Raw genomic sequence first — 20,961 nt, 5'->3', positions numbered from 1 at the left:
AGCAAATGTGCACACAGCAAAGTTTTAAAGCTCCCTCTTTCATAAGATGGTCTTTATCTGCGAAGGCCAGGCCTGTGTTGTTTGTCAGAGGCCTTTGCTGAGATTTAAAACCCTGTAAATCAGCTTTTGTCTGAGCCACTGGAGGTGCCCACGGCTAGCCTCTGTCCGTCTGCCTCACTGTCTGCCTGCCACTAGTTGTCACTGACCCACACAAGAAACTGTGTGTTTTTCTGCCTCACACAGCTCTGCTGCAGCTGTGTGTGTGTGCGTGTTTATCAGATGTATTGAGTTTCTGTCTGTCTGGAAGACAAGCCGTCAGGACATAAATATTGCTAAAGAAAACCAGATACAGAGGCCAAGGTGTGAACACTCACCACAAGATTGAGATCCCATCCATCATTGTATCCAGGAAGGGAATCACACCTACATCTCTTATCTCTCACACAATGAGCAGTTATTGGAATACACAAAGTTAAGGCTTCATGTTACGGCTGTAACTCCGTGATAGATGCTGCAGCCATTATGCCACTTCATCACCTCATCTTTCACGTTTTCTTGTGCAGAAAAAAATACGACGACAGATAAAAGAAATAAAACCGTTCGCTGGCAACTAAAGAGGAGTTACTGGGTGCATCGCTGACACTTCTTTGAGCTTTACCTGTTTGAAATATTAGAAGGCTGTCGGTCTTTGTTTGGCTGCGCTGCTCAGTGATGGGTGGTGTACAATCTGAAAGGCCCTTAAGGCTCTCTGGGAGACAGGCATTAGCTTGCGTCTTCTCTGTTTCATTTTGCACTTCTGTCGTCTCGTCACCCTTGATATCCTTTCCCGTGCAGATACAGTCCATAACTCTCTGCTTTCGGTCAGCCACCCAGACGCTACGTCAGCCGCCTTATGTGTGCAGGCACGCACAAAGTGTTTGCCTTTCTACATTTTCATCTGGATGGATGCATATGATCTTGTGCTCTTGCATAAGTGCCCTCGTGTTTGTGTCTCAGGCAGCGCAGTTCATTGTTATGAAACCCACGGACAGTTTTGGCTACATTTCACTGGGGGCATGTCAGACTGCGTTGATGCCTGTGGCTCAGAGATATGTCATTGTGCTGTCATTGCAGGATCATATTTGCATGAAAAGAGTAACATCAGGCTTTTTATTGCACTCAATAAACCACCTGAAGCAGATACGACAAAGACAGATCAGGCTATCTCTGCACCAGTGTACTCGGTGAATATTCCTTGGGCTGATAAGCTATATGAGCCAGAAATGAGTGTGTGCGTAGAGTTGTAATCTTGTTGTTTGGCTGAAGATCACCTGAAAAAAAAAAAGTCAGCACATTGCGTTAAGACATAATTTCACTATGCTGATGCAATGTAAGCGTTGTAGAACATCCCAGCGCTCCGAGTTCATAAATAAACAAAATGAATATTAATATTTTTCTCCTGCCTTTCTTATTTCTCGCCTCCTCTCTGTCACTTTAGCTTCTCTCTACTCCCTCCTTTTCCCAAATTCTCTCTCCTTCTGCTTTTATGCTGAGCTTTGTGTATTCACACATGACAAGTTAATATAAGCCCATTAAAAGCAAATGTCTATTCTCTCTTTCCAGGTCCTGTGTTGGGGCCAGAGATCCATACTGTGGCTGGGATCTGTTGCTGAAGAAATGCACCACCCTGGAGGATAGTGTCCGAATGAGCCAATGGGAGCAGAGCATCACCAAGTGCCCTGTGAGAATCCCCAATCTGTACATATACATCATTGTATTGCACAGTTTCTCATTACTGTGCATGCCTGTATTCTCTGTTTTTGTCTCTGTTTTCAAACTTTAAAGTTAGTTGAAAACAGAACTATCCTCACCCAGCCTCCATGCTTACCCTGCTCGCCATATGAATTTAATACTTACATTCATCTGTGCTCCTCTCCTCTGAGACCCTGCTCTGTATTCTCTCTGTACACTCACAACTTACAAGCAACCGCTCCTAAAACCAGCCTTGGAAACACATCCGCGGCAAAGAGAAGCATCTTGGGACTGAACAACTTGACTTAAAGGGAGCGACGTGTACTCTGGGAATAATCAAGAGCACTGCCTCAATCATTCACCTCTGACTGCTTGTTCATTAACAAAACAGCTCTTCCATTTATTTTAATGTGCACCAAATTTGGGAGCAATATTAGGGGGTGGTAAGCCTATCAATTTCAGTATGGCTCAGCTTTTTTCTGATGTTTTTTCTCTCTCTCTCTCTCTCTCTCTCTCTGCACATCATTTTCAAGCCAGTCACAGCAGAGAGCACTGTGTGCCTCCCTACCCTTTTATGTGGCTTTGTGTTCAGAGGAATATTTGGCACTGAGTACCCAGTGGCGTCTGTCAGTAGAGCAGAAATCTGGCCAACTCTGCATCCACATCGGCATTTAGACATATACACGGACTCTGACACTCATGGATGCATATATGCATAATCAGGGACACACTAACTAACTGTGCACACCAAATACACAGTGTCATTTCACCAAGTCAGTTTTGCTGCAATGAAAATGTAAATACGGCGCTGTGTCAGGAAGCGGTTATCTGGAAACAGCTAGCCTGGCTATTTCTAAAGGTGAGAATTTTCCACCTACCAGCACATCTAAAGCTCAATAATTAACACGGTGTATGTTTAGCAGTGGCCAGGGAGTCACTTCCTCCCCCCCGAGTACAACTTGTCCATTTCACACCATATCTATGCCAAGCCAAGCTAACAACCTCCTGGCTGTAGCTTTATATTAAATGGACAGATAAGAGAGTGGTGTCAATATTCTCATCCAGTTTCTGACAAACAAATATGTGCTTCTCCAAACAACATAGTAACCACCAGGTTTCCAGCAGCAGTGTAGCCACTAATCCTTGATATATTTTCAGGTGGCCACATACCACTGCCCACACCACCGATGGAATATGTATTTATTCACTTAACCTTGGTCTAACCAGGTCGATCCATTTAGAGTGAGCATGAATTAACATTGGCAGTAAAGACTTTGAATGCTAAAAGCAAGAGATGGCCGTACAACACCGGTTCTGATGCCAGACCAGAATGGGAAAATTATCTGGTTGCAGCAGTTTCATGCCAAGATGTAAAAAAATGAAAGAAAGAAAAAAAAAAAGAAGTTGTCTTTTATCACAGTTACAGTTTCACTCCCTGTGTATCCACAAGCAATTTTCAAAAAAGATCAACTGGCTGACTGTGTGCTCCAAATATTTGTGTAAGGGGCTTGGCTTGCCTGGAAGTTATTTTAATCAACCCCCACTCTCAAAAGGAAATATTTAGAATAAAAAAGAGACAGCATTTATATTTTCAGTCTGTGAAAATTATTTCTCTCATAATACATAAACATGAGTGGCTTCTTTATCCTTCAGAAGTGACCTATCTATTCTACAGTATCCTCTGTGTCTCATGTCTTTATATTTTCTATATCCTTCCATTTTAATGATCGAAATCACACAGTAACTTGGTCACTGTTGAAAAGATGTAATTATTTATTTGTGTTTTAAGAGGGCACAACAGCACATAAGCCATATAATTAATAGTCTCAGCTGTAATTGATGGGTGAGAGAAATATCTGTGTCCTTCGAGTTGTTTGCCTTTCTGGGCAGAGCGTTGATGCAAATGGTGTCTGTCTAAGCCAAGCGGCGGCCATTTAGGCACACAGCGGAGTTCAATTACCAGTAAGAGCAGAGATGTTAGATGTTATTTCTGCTTCTGCCGCAGCAGCTGATGATCACGCTCTCTTGTGTGAAAGTGTTTTTTGCATTTTTAAATCACCCTGAAATACAGCCGTGACATGGCTCATATCATGTGCGCCTCTGAAATCTCACAACACTGCTTTTGTATTTAGCTCATACGGCCTCAGACATCACTGGTAATTCAGCTCCTGTAATATCACAGGCTTCCTGTTGCACTCTGTTTTGCTCCAAATATCTATTTATGTGGCCACTTTTATTTCCTCGTATTTTTGGCATTTCAATGTGTCCATTCACGGCTTTCATTTGCCTCTCTGACTCTCTCTTTTGGTGCCCTGGAATCTCATCATATCCCCAGACAATTTTCATATATCTTCCTCATGTTTACAGCTTATTTTTGTCCCTATAACTGCACCATTTTAGATGTGATGTAATGCAGTTATTCTTGCACCTATTTGAAGAAAATTGATTTCTGTTTCCATCCGCTGTGGCCATGCGATGCGTTTCCCAGAGCAACGCATTCCTGAAAGCATCAGTCAAATTCAACAACCAGTTTCTGAGAAAAGCTATTACTCTCAAATGTTTTATTTCGGGGGCCCTTTTTTTTTGTTCCTAACAGGTCCGTAATGTGACGGTCGATGGGGGCTTCGGTTCCTGGTCCGGCTGGTCCATGTGTAGTCATAACGACGGGGGCAGCGCCGGCTCCTGTCTCTGTCGGACACGGGCCTGTGACAGCCCGGCGCCTCAGTGCGGCGGTCAGCATTGCTACGGCATCAGTGTGGAGGTTGCCAACTGCTCACGGTAAACACCTGCTCATATCTGTAAATCTATCTTCTGCTCTTATCAATGATCCTTTACCATCTGTGTATCTAGATTTAGAGATAGAACTTTAGAAGGATCCACATTAAGGTTTGTTAATTAATTCCACCCATCCTCACACTTAGTCACTAGGAAAATCCACATGCAGTAAATTGTGCCGTGTTGCATAAGTTATTTGGAGCTCACAAGTGTTGATTGGCTGTTTTGTTTTTTTTCACTCTCTCTGCTGACATATTACTGATTTTAACACTCTCAGAGTTTAAATTAAGATGTTGCAGCTGTACATCAATCCTCCCGCTTGCTTAACGGGGCATGTGAGCATTTGTTTCATGACAGATGAGCTTTGAGAGTGAAGCAATTCATGATTATTTTTAACTATCATGAATATTTTTGTGTAATAAATGACTGTAAGTAATGATAAATGCTTAACACAAGTAGCCAGAGCCCAATCTAAAGACTTAAAAGCCGACCAATCAATCAGTTCTTTGTTTTAACTCTAACTGGCCATGCTGTAGCAAGTCATATGGTATTTTGACACTGTTATAAGGACAGTAGATCATAAACAATACTATTTGGAATTTGACTGATGACTTTTAGCATCAGGACAGTGTTTATTTCTTATGAAAACTAGTTTTAGCATTGTTTGGGTGTCAACCAAGGTGAGGAATGAGGTCCCAGCCCATGAGTGATCTATAAATGTACATGAATCTGGCAAAACAAACACTCTACGAGGCATAAATGAACATTTTTGTTGTTGCAATGTCGTGATCTTCTGACCACCATCGCCACCCATCCTTGGCTAAAGTAACTTACAGTGATGTTGCACTCCGCCTCTCTATAGAAATGGAGCGTGGACTCCCTGGACCGCCTGGTCTCCCTGCAGCACAAGCTGCGGCATTGGCTTCCAAGTCCGTCAGCGCTCCTGTAGCAACCCGACCCCCCGCCATGGAGGACGAGTGTGTGTGGGCCAGAATCGTGAAGAGAGGTATACACATATACGCACCCACACATCTTCCACATTTACACAAGCGGTCACATGTACTAATTAAAGTGAAGAAAAACCTGTACATGCATGTGGGGAACTGTGTGCGTGTGAGACACAAGAAAAACAACAGTTTTTTGCTTGACAATTTGCAACCTGCGCTTAGGAAGCATGACTTTGACTGACTTTTTCTTTCCTTTTCTTCCCTCACTTTTGTCCAACTTTGTGACAGCCAATTAAGGAACGAGTAGGGTAGGCCTGCGCTTGGGTAATTATCTGGCTTTCACACATAGACTCCGAGTCTGAGTTTTGAAGCTTTGGAGGCTTTGGCATAGAATAATCGGCTTTTTAAAGATGTTTGTGTGGTTTCTAAGCAACCTTCAAGGCCTGAAAAAAAAATCTGTTTCTCAAGGAGAAAGTATGTGAAGAAGAACAAAGAGACATACGAAGCAGCTCAGGTTGAAAAGGTCAAGAGATTAAAGTTATTCGTCTCTCAATTTATTCTGGTTATCTGAAAGTTGAGTTCAGCGTGAGCCATATCAGAGAAGGACTGAGGAAACTTTTGACAGCATCCATTGTGTTTGAAAATTCCACGATGGTTATATTATATTATTATTCCAGCTCCATCTTAATAAAGACTGGCGTTCCCTAATGATCTGAGGCGTTCTGTCATTGTCCCCTCGGTGTCTGTGTTACGCATGCTGATGTGTTTCCTCCATCTCCCGCCATTAACCAGTGGTGGAGGCAGAAAAAGAGCAAATAAATACAGTTCAGAGTGCAAAGGAAAGTGAAGAAGAGAAATAAATTGTTACCAATCGTTACCCTGGCAACTGAAACAGCATCGCAATGGATGGAGTAATTGGATACGGCCTTCAAGGATGAACCTTATATTGCATCCTTTTTTCCCCCCTCCTCTTTCTGCACTTTTTCATTTCCTCTCTGCCTGCTCTAACCTCCCACCTTCACTTTTTCTTAGTCACTGATGCACCTGGTGGAGCAGTCCTTTCTTCAAGGACTGCTCCACCAGGAGCGCTGCTATATATATGGAGTGACCGGCACGGCCAGTTACTCATGAGCCGCACCAAAAAAACACCGTCTGGTACTCAAGACCCTAGCAAGCCAGAAGCAGGTTTCACCGCCCCCTTCATTTTCTCTGTCTGAGCTTTAATCTCCTTTGTTTCATCTCCTGCTCCTGCTCTCTGTACTTGCACTGTTCAGCTATTTAAAACACCTTAGGCCGGTTAGGAGCCAGCTGTGAGGCCTGGAAGAGGATCTTTGTGAGGGAGAGAAAGGGAGAGCGAGAGAGAGAAAGTGAGAGAGAGAGTGTTTGTGGGAAGAAGAGAGATAGACAGAAAGGGATTGAAGAAGAAAAATGTGTTAACAGATGAATTATGCCGTGTCAGTTTGAGTCTCTGAGGGAAGAAAAGATAAGATGGAGATGCTGCAAGTGCATGCGTATGTGTGTGTGTGTGTGTGTGTGCATCTGTGTGTGTGTGTGTGTTTAGTTTGTTTGAGCATATCCAGGTGTGTCTGGAATGTATATCACCAATTTTAAAAACAGGGAGTAAACTAAACTCTTTGGACGTTCAGCCTGTGTAAAGACGTCCAAAAAAAAAAATTCCACCACATCTGTTGGTTATAGTTGCCCATGTGTGAAATAGGTGAAGTGTTTGGTGCGAGCTTTTATCTGCGCAGCATGAAAAGAACTGGATCTTTATCAGCTTTTGCACACTGAATAATTCTTTTAATACTGTGAAAGGTTTTTATTTTATGGGGTGCAGGCCTCCTTTTAGAGGTGTTGGGTTTCTGCTAAAAGTCTCACCACACGCTTTTTTTTCTCCCATGTTGCCTCAAGTAACCTATTCAAATGAATGCATAGGCCTTTTGTTAAAACATGCATGTGGCGTGTGCTCCTATGTACACAGACACACTTATGTACAAAGGCTTAAAAGTTTCAAAGACCAAACTAAACCCTCCTCTCTCACCTCTCGTCTGCTTCCTTTGTAGCCAACAGGCTTCCCATAAGTTTGGCCTTGATTGTTTGCAGCAGGCAGGGCTTTTAAAGATAAAGCAAATGTTCTGAAACCAACCGTGCACAGCAGTGCTATGGGCTTAAATCTGGCTGGTTAATGCCTGCATTTATGAACCTTCTGTTGGTATTTCCCCCAGCAAGCTGACATGGTCCACACTGCTTACTCAGCCTATAGTGAGTAATTAGCAGAGGTTTAGTCTGATCAGCTCTGTGCATTACAGAGGGAAGAAAAAAAGTCTAAGATAAGATGGAGCAAAGCCACCGACTTGTCTGAGATGATTACAGTGTGTGCGATGAAGATATTGAAGCTCTAAATCTGCTTCATATTGATCACAGCATTTTTTTTTATTGTGCTGTGGTGCACCGTGGGTATTTTGTGTCTTCATACAACCCAGAGAGTATAAATGTCTCTTTGAGTGTGTGTTTGTACATCCGCTCCTTCTCTTAGGCATTGGCTTGATTGTAATCCACACACTTCCTCACTTCTCCTCCCCACTGTATCATCCCACTACAAACATGCAGATTAGTAAAAGTGGAAAAGAGCACACCACTCTAAGGATTTTTTTTTTTGCAACCAGGGTATGTAGAATGTAGCTTTTGATTTGCCATGAACAATAGCAGAGTATTTGGGAACAGTACAATGGCAATATCCAGCCTGAGCCTCTGGAGGAAGGGTTTAAAGTTAAAGCTATTTTAGCACAAGAAGACTCGGTTTTCCTCAAAAGGCTGTCATATGCCAAAAAACAACAAAATAGCAATAAAAGCAATTTTATAGCATGCGTAAAAGTTATAAAATAAATTATATGGCTCTAATAAGGCTGGCAATCGTCTGTCGTTATTGTATAATGAGGACTGAGTAATTCAGTATTTTAGACATCGCAGTAATCCTGTCTTGTAAAACGATGTAATTAGAGATGATGCATGTATCTTTGTGGCTCTTTTAATAGGCTGTGTCAATGAATTATGCAAAATGCATATGCATGTTCATTACGATTTGAGATGGATTTTCTTCAATGTACTTTTATCTAACAGTGGCCATTACAAAACACACACACACACACATACCAAGAACGAACCTGTCTGCCATGACAGGATTCAATCAGATGTTCGTAGCGCACCATGTTCTCTGCTCTCCATGGCCACATCAAAGAGATGTGTTGGGTTTGTAAAAGTTTGTTTTAACTGAAGTTTACATGGTTTTGCAGACATCCCTGTCTTGTGGTACAGACTCTTTGTAGCTATTTCAGTTCAGTGGCAAGGTTTCAAAAGTGTGGTGACGTCTTCAGAGCCCTTCACGTATAATTTTAGCGTTCTGTCATTTAAAGTAGCTATTCCGTTTTCCACAAACAATTCAAAAGACACTGTCATACATGTTTTGGACACACTAAATACAACTGAAGTTCTATTGTTAAAGAATCCAAACCACCTCATATTGCCTCTCTTACTTACGCCGCCTGTGTAAGCGCAGCACACAGTCTAGTAATTACATAAAGTGGCACTAATCTTTTTTTTTCATCGACGATATATGGAAATCACCATGTCAAATTTGAAAGGTGTCACTTGTATAGTGACAAACCCACAGATAATTATCACCTCACTCCACAGCTCCTCTCAGCTTTACAGTATTTTTAGCACATTTCGGTTCGTTATTATGGCCTTTGATTGAGTCTCACAGCTCTCTTCAACCTCCTTTCACCTAATTATAGCCAAGAACCTCTGATAAATGGCAGGTATACAGAGTCAGCAGCTGGATAAAAGCTAAACGGAGGGAGATATCGCACACTTTTGTCAAGCTGCTGTATTTCTGGTTGTGCTGATATTGAAATACACAAGTGTTTTCTTAGAGTTTCTCCCAAAGCAGCGTTAGAAGGTGCTAATATATCATTATCGCATTTTCAGCTTATTGCGCTGCCCCAGACGTTGCCCAACCAATCAGTTAATGCATGTTTAAAGAAAGGTCCAACACTTTGGGAAATGCATTTATTTGATTATGGTTTTTAAACCACTTGTACGCCTGTCGAGAAAATAAGGACCTACAGTCACAGGTCGACTATCGTACTTTAAAAAAATTATGTTTCCTTTAATTTCACGTTTCTTTAGGTGCGATGGAAACAGAAAAACCTCTGTATGATTTTATTTTCTTGTCTTCTCTGCTGGTTGTGTGGTGTGTTGCTCTGTCTGCTCTCCTGATCATAATAAAACTGTCTGATTAAATAAAGTTACATACTCATCCCCCTGCGGTCGCTGCTGCTCTTCCCTTGCCAGGTACTGTAACGAACACCTGCCCTGCCCGCCTCACGTCTACTGGTCAGCCTGGTCGGCATGGGAACGCTGCACCGTGCCCTGCGGCGGTGGCATCCAGTCACGACACAGAACCTGTGAGAACGGCAACGACTGCCCCGGGTGTGGTCAGGTACGTCACAGGAAAACAATAGCTCTCGCATGCACCGTCCCTCCATCCGCCTCTTCTCTCAGTCTGCCCATTGTTGTAGGGACCCGAGCTTAAGCCATTTGATGCGATGAAGAGTCAGCGGTGATGAAATTGGAGCATCTAACATGACTAAATCCCCTGGCTATATTTATACAGTGGCAGCATTCATCAGATTTATTACCAAGACCTATTTAATACCACACACACATACAGTAATCACTCCACATATGAATAGGCTTATTTTCTGCCACAAAGCTTTCTTCAAAGCACGGATGATGCAAGGAAGTGTTGAAATACGAGTGCTCTCCTTGTTGACAGAATGATGTGATGCTCATGTTATTTCTGGTGCTATTTTCACACACACACACACATACGGGTGCAGTCACACTCCCTCATCCACAGCCCTGGTAAAAATAAGTGGGAATGAACATGATAGCTGTAGCCTCTCATGTCCCTCTTGGAAATGGATTAAAGAATATGGGTCAGGGTCTTATAGATGTATGCTGCCTCCCTTGAAGTGAGTTGTTTATTTATTTGCTTTTTTTTGTTTTGTTTTTTTGTATGTATGTGAGTTATTTGCAGTTTTGATTATCGTGCTATAAAGATAAAGCTAAGATCGTTAAACCATCATTTTTGAATCTGGTTTAGATTTAGGTGTATTATCAAGATTATAATGGATAAGTTGTCTTGATCTGTCTGTGTCTCTTTTTTTTTTCTTTTTTTTTTCTTACAGTACAGTTTTGTTTTTAAAAGATTCTGGAAAAAACATTCAACAATCCAGACCACATTTAGCTGAAAAAGCACATCCTACAGGTTGTGTAATGGCCTCACTGAAAAGCTAAATAATACACTGCCAGCAGTATGAAACATCCCACACAAGGCCTCGCAACCTCCAGAGCATATATAGTATCTGATAATTGCCCATGACACATTAGTAGCAGCAGAATACCCAAATGAAAAGACTGACCTCACATTAAGTAGCAATTTACAAGTCGCACCATATCATCTGCTGCTACGGGTACTTACCTACTTTCTCTCTGCACTCTCACACTCGTACGTGCACATTCCCATCAGATAGCAGCTGTCTCATTTCTGTCACTGCACGGCGACCATTATCCTCACTGAAGCATCCTGGGAATGCAGCGGCCATTCCTAGAGGAACTCAACAGTTCACAAAAAGGAGAGTGATGGCGAGCTCTAGGGAATCTCACTGTTGCGTCACCGCTGTTTCTAAAAGAGGAAGCCTGTCTTTGACTTGTCAGCGGTTGTGGGTTGTATTTTTTTGTTTTGTTTTGTTTTGTTTTTTTGATTTAGTGACAACCCAGGGGTGGGTGAGCAGGAGATGTTAGAGATTTATTGGTGTCAGGGGAACAGACGGTCTGGTAGCGATTACAGACAAGGAGGTGACATAGTAGATGGAGCTGAGTCGGGTCAGTGGGGAAGGTCAGAAGATCACGCTGTGTAAACTCTCTCCGTCTAATTCACCCGTTCCCTCTCCTCCTCCTTTTCACTGCCGCTCTTGGCCTCTATGACTTTCTGTCTTTTCGTTTTGTTTTGTTTTCTCATTGGCTCCTTGTCTTCTGAAATTATGACACGGACTTAATTGGGGCCATCTCCACAACCAGTCGTAATTACATGCAGACTTCACAAGCACCTTCTCCTTCCCAGGGAAGACTTTATTTGGACAGCTTGGCTAACTTGTATAATAGCTGCATATTTACTCAGATTAAAAAAGCATTTGCTTCCTTTCATTTACAGCTCCGATAAGGTGCTTAATTGCACAGCTATTAATGTATAACAATTGCCTCGGTGCACTTAAAACCCTTTAAGAGGTGCAGCTTAAGTGTTTGATGGAGAGGACTTTGAAATTCAAAGCGATATCCACATCTCCAATTGAAATACGGACAAATGAATTGTAACTCACACTTGAAGATCAAGGATGATTTGAATATGTTCATTTAAATTTATCTGAGACCCCCCCTTCCCTCACAAAAGTGAAAAGTGTGATGGAGTTCGTTTTTCATGTGCCATCTGTCTGTGTTCTCTTCCCCCGGACAGATCCATGTTTAATTAAACAGAAGGAGACCACACACACACACACACACACACACACACACACACTCACACACATTGCAGCTTCTGTCATCACAGCTATGCTTTTAGCTCAGACACCCTACTAAGACCCAAGAAGATGAAGACTGTGTATGTCTAAGACGCTGCTGTGTACGTGCGTGTATGGGTGTGTGTGCATTCATGTTTACCTGTCAGGACTGATATTGCTGCAGCCTCCTGTGGTCAGCTCCAGGCGTTTGCCAGACATTAATCGGCAGCGATGAGCTAACATCTGCTGGATGCTTTACAGAGATGTCAGGCAGAGAATTCACAACAAATAGTAACTTTTGGAGAATCTAAAGTGAAGAAGATCATCTGAAGTTGGCGATAACAGCTTCTTCTATCAATGTAGAAGGTCAACATCGCCAACATGGTGTAAAGTGAATCTTTGCGCACGTAATCTATTCAGTTTTTACTTTTTTGACATTCTCTTTTGATCCCTGAAGCAAAATTTTCTACACTTATATCCTCTCCACAGGGAGCTCACTGCAGAGTTGGGGACAAAATAGCTCAATAGCGAGTAGGAATTCAGGTCAAGGACACTTAAATTTAAACACAAGTGTCTCTACTCACATGCACCTCTGCTTCCCTGAAAACAAAATGTTGCCACTTGCGTGGTTAGAGGAACTGGCTCTCGGAGTGCTTTATTTCCATCAAACCTGCTGTAACGTTGACCTGTGTGTCATTGCCTTAAGTCCTGAGGTGCTCTGTGCCTAAATTTGCTGATCTAAAAGGCCACATGTGCCGTAACTTCATCAGTCTGAGCCCTGGTCCATGCAGCGCTGCTCCGTCCCTCTTTGTTTCACCGTATCTGCATTACAGGTCCGAATCCCCCAGAGAAAGCAGAGAAATCTGGGCTGGAAGTAAACAAGTGAGGCTCTGGTGCCCCAGCAGCGATGTACATCTCTCTACCAGGATCACAATACATACTGTGTTCTCCCCACTGTGTGTTGGTACAGTCAGGCAGCCATGGATAAATTGGGAGAATTTGTTGTCCCAAACATTGCAGTTATAAATCACTATTCATTAACGTTCAGTCGGAGAAAACAGACGCAGAGTTTATGGCAAGTTGACAGGAAGACCATTATTATGACAGAAGACCGAAAAAAGTTCAGTAACTTACTTTTTGCTATTTGTGGTTATTATCTGATAATAGAGACAGAAAGTGTGACGTCTCTCATATATAACCTTTATTTAATTAGGTTGGCTAATATTATTGAGATAAAGATCTCTAAAATAAAAGAAAATTGTACAAAGAACAGCTATATATATAATTATACCACATGGTTAGTGGTGAGTCACCGCTGGTGATGCACTTCTCTCTGATTGCAATGCAACAAATCATGGTTTGTCGTGAGCTTTATTTAAGAACAGAACTTAGCAAGAAGTTTCTCTTCTGCACCAAGTAGCACTGGCAACTTCAGGACTGCAGAATGAGCTGTGGGTTTTAGTTTTGTGAACAACAATAACTTGGGAACTCCTCAATGGATTTCCTTTGTATTTGGCCCAAATGTTCACTTGGACTCAAAAGTGAATTGATTAGATTTTGGCGATCAAAGAAAAAGATAGTCACTGTGACATTTTTCAACCATAACGCAAGAATGCACATTGCGATTATGACAAAATTCCACATTCGAAAATTTCAAATGGTTCATATCTTATATGATTCTTCCCTAATCCCATCCTAGAGCGTCACCTAACTTCATCTGTTGGGAGTGTTTTGATTGAGAAACTTCTGATGGCAGAAAATCCTATATTGTTCATTGAATGTTAAAGACCATACACACACCCACAATTACAGGATACATTTCAAAAACGTATGAGAGAAGTTAAACTAGGTCTCGCCATAAGTCATAGAAGTACAATTGTAAGCGCCTCGCTGTTATTCTTTTTAATTACTAGTATCAGATGAAAGAAAACTTGCTCTGGAGAGGTCAAGTATTCGGGAAGGTTCTATATTGACGCTGGTATTTTCTACTTTCAACAGTTAAATACATCAAATATCTCTCATATTATCCAGGCATCAAAAGGAGCCATTCTTCTCTTCTGAATGGCTCATCTTGACTCTGCCTCTCATAGTTAAATAAAAGTCAAATATGGGCTATGCGAAAGTGACGATGCACAGAGGTGCTTAATGGCACCGAGAGCTGTTCTATTTACCTTCGAGGAGCTCAGTTGTGCAGCTGGGCTGTGAAATGAAAGTTAAGTACCCAGTGTTTGTGTGGGCAGATTGATGTGTGAACATACTTGTGTGTTTTTGCACTGTTCAGTGTTAGTCATTGTGTGTGTGGGGTTGCGTGCGTGCGTGTGTGCACTGGTGTGTAGCCAGGAGACCTGCTCCTGGCCAACAGCAGGCTTCATTATGGAGTCAGGCTGGTGGGGAGACGGAGTGAGAGAGGAAATAGCGTTTGACAGAGTGTGTTTTGGTCGGCGCTGCTAATTGAACTGATGTGTCACAGAGACTTGAGGAACATTTGGCCTCCATCTCCACAGACTCGACCACAACAGATAAAGATGTCGGCGACTGGAGAGGATTAGTTGCTCTCACATCTTGCATCTGGACCGTTCCCTTAAACACTGCGGTGCTATAAGTGTGTATTTGTAGGCAATATAGTACAGCAACACATGCTTTCCTTTCCTCTTAGTGTCTCTGTGTCACACACACATACACACACAGCTCGCCCAGTTCAATAAGAGTATAATGGGTGTAATGATGGTAGGAGGCTGGAGAGGCATGGCTCCTTATTATTCACCTCCCACAGCTGGCTGGACACCACAGAGAGCCTTTTGTACCTACACACATACACTCTATGAACACATACACATATAAAAGTCAAGACATTCAGTGTGTTTCACCCTCAACTCCTCACATATACATTCTCCAATCAAAATCGAGGAGGAAGGCTGAGGGTTTCGACTGCTCTAACACTCAGACGCTGTGCTGACACACTCACACCCTCTCTCTTTTTCTCTCCTTTTTTTCTTTCTTTATTGCTTTTTTTCCCTCCTCTTCCCTCTCAACTTGTATCCCCTCAGCGTATAACACTTAAAAAGTAAGCAGAAAGGTCTGTGGCTGGAGACTGAATGAGATAGGAGCAGCCTGAATCCATAACTCAACCATGCATAAACTCATAAACATGCACACATTTCACACACACACAAAAAATCAGTGCCAAAGTGCCAGACTAAAGTCAAACTTTCCCTCATCGTCAAGTGGAAACACACACACACACACACACACAGAAGCCTGACCACTGCATCTATACTGACCAACCAGGCAGCTTGTTTGTGCGAGGCAGTAAAGATGCTATCAAGCGTCCTCCCACCCACTCTACTGAGCTCCAGCCAGAAACACATTACAGTGCTGCCAGTCGCAGAGCAGCTGCCTGTTAAAGGTGCTGCACAGCACAAAATCGCTGCTCTCCATTTTCCCATAATGCATATCACTACTCTAGCCAGGGGGGGTGCAGATATGAGTCGAAATCAGCGGACTAATTGAATCCAATTTTGTGTTCCACATGCCACTTGTCACATTCGACTGCTCCACGCCATGTTTTCACTTTCAAGTGATTTCTCTGAAATTGAGCGAAATGTGAGCATGGCTGAGTGAAGACTGCAGGAAATGTTTCCTGGGTTTTGTTTTGGGTTTTTTTGGTTTGTTTTATTAGCTCACCATATCAATCGGCAAGAAGGAAATTTTACATTTTTGTGCTTTTTTTTCTCTTTTGACTAAATCTTTCAACAGCGAATCAAAATGTTATTCAAACACAACTCCTTCTTTTTGTTCAGACAGTCACATTTACATAACCAACATGTTATGTATGTCTAAGATGAACTATTCAGTGCTCTGCACCGAATTTCATTTGAATGGGGTAATTTCATGTGGGTGCATGGGTTCGTTGGGGTTATGGATTTTTATGCTTAGACTGGACTGGGCTAATGTTTATTAAACATCCTTGGGTCAATTTGTTATGTATTATTCAAAACATGTGAAAAATTTCCACTCTTGAAGCAGGGACTGTTAATGTTTTTTTTGTTTTTTGTTTTTTTTCATTATGTCAGATTTTATATTCGCATGTGTAGTTTCCATAACAACGCTCTTTATGTAAGGAAAAAACACTGTCCACCATCCAACAAAATTGTGATGGATGTAGTTGTATAGATAACAGCAGGGGTCCTCAACTATTTATTTCACATCATTAGGCCCCAGGTAGTGCAGTCTAGTCCTTGTGGCTTTGCTTCACCATTATTATTTCATGCATTCAATCTAATCTAACCAGCATAATCATTATTATTATTCAACTATTTTTTATTAAGTTTTTCAAATAAAAAGTGCACCTTTCACATCAATAATTTCAGTCAACATGCAGTCACAAGCTTATTCCTGTCCCCTGCGAATAAATAATTGAAAGATAACACCCAAGTTGTACATTTAATGACTGATGCAAAATTTAGTTTGGTTTCACTTCAGGTCCTCTGAGCTGCATTTCCTGTTTGAGTGTCCAGATTCCTACAATATTAAACACATATAGAAATAGATTGGCACGGTTCTCCATGACCAGCTCTGAATCTATTGTAGTTTATTGATTACATCAATATCTATTACTCCTCACTCCTAAGCCAATGCTCCTTAATCTCCTCACCTAGAACTCAATACTGTTGTATGAACCTATTGCAAACATAAACCTCCTTCTTAGATATCCAGTTACACTGCCTAGTTACTAGAAGTTAATTAACCCGCCAGCCAATCGGAGAAGAGAATGGTATAAGATGAAATATCTACCGGTACTAATTTATCTCATGGAAGCGTAAAGAAACACCCTCCAGCTCAGCCTTTCAAAATAAATCCGCTCTTCAGGCTCTCCACAGATGCTCAGTGTTGTCCTGTTTCTATTTATTGAATAAACTGCACTCTGTAATTGTGAATTAAAATGATCCCATTATTGGATTAAAAACGCTATTAACAATTCTAATTTTGTGATTTGCCACGAAATGTTAGTGACACGCCGCGGTTCCCACACACTGGGCAGTGACTCCCAGCGCTTTTAGCTCGTGACCCCTTAAAATGAAACCATCCCTCTCCCACACATGCACAGCAAACAAGCCGCAGAGCCTTTGATGTCGCTTCAGTCAGAGGAACGCATCTCTGTTACTCACACTCTGACCACCTTGCTGCATATACCTTCACTTGTATTTGATGTGAATGCCTTTAGAGACCTTGAATGAGGTTTTGCTTTAAATCCAGTAATTATCTCTTCAGCCCTCTGCACCGACACTAATCCTCAGAGAGTACAGGGAGAAACGCTTACCAGACAAGCCTCATTAAATATTTACTGTGTTTGGCCACCATCAACAACTCACTAGACAAACACCCACAGATCGTTTGCCTTTTACCCCCTCCTCCAGTTCATGTCATGTGTTACTTTCCCCACACTGTAGGTGGCGGCGAGACGCTGAGGTGCACTTTCTCCCTCTTTTTCTTTTTCCTTTTTTCCCCTTCCGTTTTGTTTCTGACTGATAATCTTAGATTGTGGTCTGGTCTGTGATGCGTGATGATGTTAAATATTAATGTCTGGAGATGATTACAGAGCTAGATGGAGAGAGGCAGGAAGTGCGGCGGTGGTGACACCCTCATTCATCACGGGGCCCTAACAGAATCTAAATCCTCCCTGTGTTTTTAACCTTGGTACCCTGGGGAGGAGAGACAGAGGGAGTGAGGGAGAGGAGGAGATAGAAGGGAAGGCGTATAGGGAGAGACAGAGAGAGATGAAACAGCGATACAGAGGGGAAAAAGAAACAAGGGGAAGGAAGAAAGAGAAGGCAAGCTATGAACATTTTGTGAAAAAGAGGGTGAAAGAAACATAAAGATAGATAGATGAATGGAAACGACGCCAAGAGAGAGCATGAAAGACGAAGCAAGAAAGTGAAAAATAGACCTGCGTACTGTATAATGTATAGTGCTCTTCTCAGCTGACCTGTCAGCCGATCCCATGTGACAGGCTGACAGATGTGCAGAAAGGAACTCTTATCTTATTTTGTCAAGGTCTGGCAGTCACTCAAGGCCTATTCAGCATAAATAAACAAGTGGTGAGGAAAATGGCAGTCGTCTCACCTTCTCCTCTGCGGTGTCATTTTCTCCAGACGTATCACTCCCTCCACCTCTTTATTTATTTAGCCTGGGCGCAAAAAAAAAAAAAAAAAACAGGGGTCCAAAATGCCTATTACCAACCTATTATCCTCTCCAGTCGTTTCATCGGATATGGCTCCGCAGTAGACGCATTATGTTTTTAACCAGTGGTCCAGATTGGCTGAGAGAAGTGGAGGGAAAATATACACTTATGGCCCTTCTGAATGAGACTCACATATCATATTGTTAGAGCTTCAATGCTGTATTATTCATTTTAACTGCCCAGCTCCCAAAAACCAGATGCATATGAGAGCAAGCGTTGCCATTATTGCCTCCTTTTTTTTCTCCTCCCCCCATCAATTCTTCACCTCTTCCTATTAACTTCTCTCTGGCATCACCACCCGCCCTCCCTCACCTCACCTCACCTCACCCTCTTCTCTCTCTCTCTCTCCCCCCTCCTCCATCCATTCCTCTTAGTAATAAATTCAACTTGACCGATGACCTTTTCTGCCTGACTTGTTTGCCTCTTGCCATGTTTAGCAAGTAGTCTGATGGGAATGTATCCTTAGTCAGTGCGTCATGCTGGCAGAATGACAGGCAGTGTTGGGGACAAGCAAACAGGGCCTGGTTGGTTTGTAAAGATTTTTTTATTTTTTATATTTTTCTCAAAGTGGGGGTGAGTGGTACTGTACCCAGCTACATACAGTAAACCAGCCAGAACTGGAATCAGGAGGCTTTCAAGCATGAGCGACAATGAAAGCTTTGAAAAGGTTTTTATTTCCTCATAAAATAAGCTGTTTCATTTCATATTAGTCACTGCTGAGAATTTCAAAGGCTATTGTCCCGTTCATTATTATGCTTGGGAAATATACCAGAAATTTCCGTCTGAGCTTGTTTAATTATTGCTTTAATGATTTGTGATTATCTCTTCCTACGCTGTAGACGTGGCAGATCCACTTCTGCAGACGTACAGTCCTGTAATGCGGTGAAATATTTCCATGTCTGTGTCTGTCTGCAGGAGTACCAGTCGTGCAACACCCTGCCCTGTCCCGACCTGAAGAAGACCACTCCCTGGACCCCCTGGACGCCCGTCAACATCTCGGACAACGGGGGACACTACGAGCAGCGATTCCGCTACACTTGCAAAGCTCGCATCCCGGACCCCAGCCTGCTGGAAGTGGGCAGGCAGAGGATCGAGATGCGCTACTGCTCCAGTGATGGATCCACCGGCTGCTCCACTGACGGTGAGGCCAGAGACAGACAGATGGTCTCTTTCCAACTATCTCAGCCTCTGGACGTTTCTGTTATCTCACTCCAATTGGCTGTCTGCGTCTCTGTAGGCTAGTTACCGGCCTTCTCGCCTCAAGCCATTCCTTCTTTCTGCGTGTCTGTTGTTCATTAGACCTTTTTTTTTCTTGCTTTCTCAAACTCTCTCCCCCCTTTTCCATCCTGCAAAAAGTTAATAGAGCCCCGTTTTAATCAGCCCTCGTGTTTATGGTCCCATCCTCCTCGACTTTATCAGTGGATCAAAGCATCACACATGTTAATGAACTTTCAATCCACAAATCCGATCAGCAGTTTACAACTAATTTTAGCTCCTCCACGCTATCTTTCACACAAACACACACATACACACACAGAGATGCATGCAGGGAACTTCAATTACAGCACACACTCTTTATCCGTCATCCCAGATATTCCCTTTTGCCTGAGCGGGTGCTCCAGCTCCACACAGTCTCAGTCAGCCACACCCCTGGTGAATTAAATGCTGTAAACGTCTGTACAAACAGGCTGCTAATTGACAAGTTGTTTATGTTGTCGAGAGGAAGGAGGAGAGACGGGCGGCGTGGCACCACAACACAGCAAACAGACTTCACATACAGATGCATCAGTTAATGTTTGTATATAGCTCACTGCCTCAGAGGGAAGAGCTGTTTTTTGGAGGTTTTCTTTTTTCTTTTTCTTTTTTTTTTGAGTTAGCGCCGGGCTAAGCTGCGGCGGCCTTGTACTGCTTTGAGTTCATCTGTGTCTCTGGGTGGTCTGTCGCTACACCTATCACATGCCACACGCTGTGGTAATCACCAAGCTTACCCTTAATGTACACTATCAGTGGGGTTTTTCTGTCTTTTGATCCCTCCCTCTTCTCCACATTTCTGACTATAAATCTCTGTCTTTCCTTCAGTGCTGTCGCCGGTACAAGTTGTTCTCTTCACACTTTGAAGCCGACGCTTAAATGTTCCTGGAGGCTTTTAAATGAGCTCTGGCAGGCACAGAGAGAGAGAAAAACCTGACTGCAGACTCAAAGCCTGAAGAGACTGACAGCCACACATCCAAGACATTAGCGAACAAAGACTTGAGCTTTAATAGGTCTGTCTTGTTACTGATTAGCGAGAGGAAGTAACAGGCACAATGTGTTTCATTAGAGGTTGTCACCAGGAGCCCGACATCAGATTAGCCTCAGCGTTAATTACACCAATTGAAAAGCGAAGGCTGCGATTTCAGACGTCAATTCTGGCAACATGTCAGTCGGTGTTGTCGGATGTAAGCGGCCTATAGGCTGCAGCGGGCAGATGTCCATGTATGAGGAGAACGGTACAAGCTTCAAATCCATTCGACGACACTGTGCAAACAAAAATGGGTGTTGTTTTCTTGTCGCTGATAACAGGAAAAGATGGGAAACGCTGCTCACTAAAGCTTCATTGATGTGTAAATTTTGTACCAGCAGTGCTGCAGGTTACATCTACAGCCCC

General features: G+C 42.6%; 1 protein-coding gene across 4 annotated transcripts in view; it reads left to right on the top strand.

Annotated features, from left to right (window-relative positions):
* Positions 1-20,961, top strand: part of sema5a (sema domain, seven thrombospondin repeats (type 1 and type 1-like), transmembrane domain (TM) and short cytoplasmic domain, (semaphorin) 5A) — a 119,473-nt gene that overhangs the window by 77,283 nt on the left and 21,229 nt on the right. For all 4 annotated transcript variants that reach the window (XR_015034525.1, XR_015034526.1, XM_085763635.1 and 1 more), the window contains exons 12-16: positions 1,603-1,720; positions 4,328-4,509; positions 5,369-5,512; positions 9,807-9,954; positions 19,230-19,455. Coding sequence is in view for 2 of the 4 variants with exons in the window: in XM_085763635.1 (XP_085619761.1) it covers positions 1,603-1,720; positions 4,328-4,509; positions 5,369-5,512; positions 9,807-9,954; positions 19,230-19,455 (818 nt within the window). In the remaining 2 variants the exon portion in view is untranslated. The remainder of the gene's footprint in view (positions 1-1,602; positions 1,721-4,327; positions 4,510-5,368; positions 5,513-9,806; positions 9,955-19,229; positions 19,456-20,961) is intronic.

Source organism: Trachurus japonicus, chromosome 20, assembly GCF_045865225.1.
Source record: "Trachurus japonicus isolate A0001 chromosome 20, Traja_1.0".
In the NCBI taxonomy this organism is placed as follows: Eukaryota; Metazoa; Chordata; class Actinopteri; order Carangiformes; family Carangidae; genus Trachurus; species Trachurus japonicus.
Note: the sequence above shows the minus strand (reverse complement) of the source record. Positions and strands in the feature narration are given on the sequence as shown.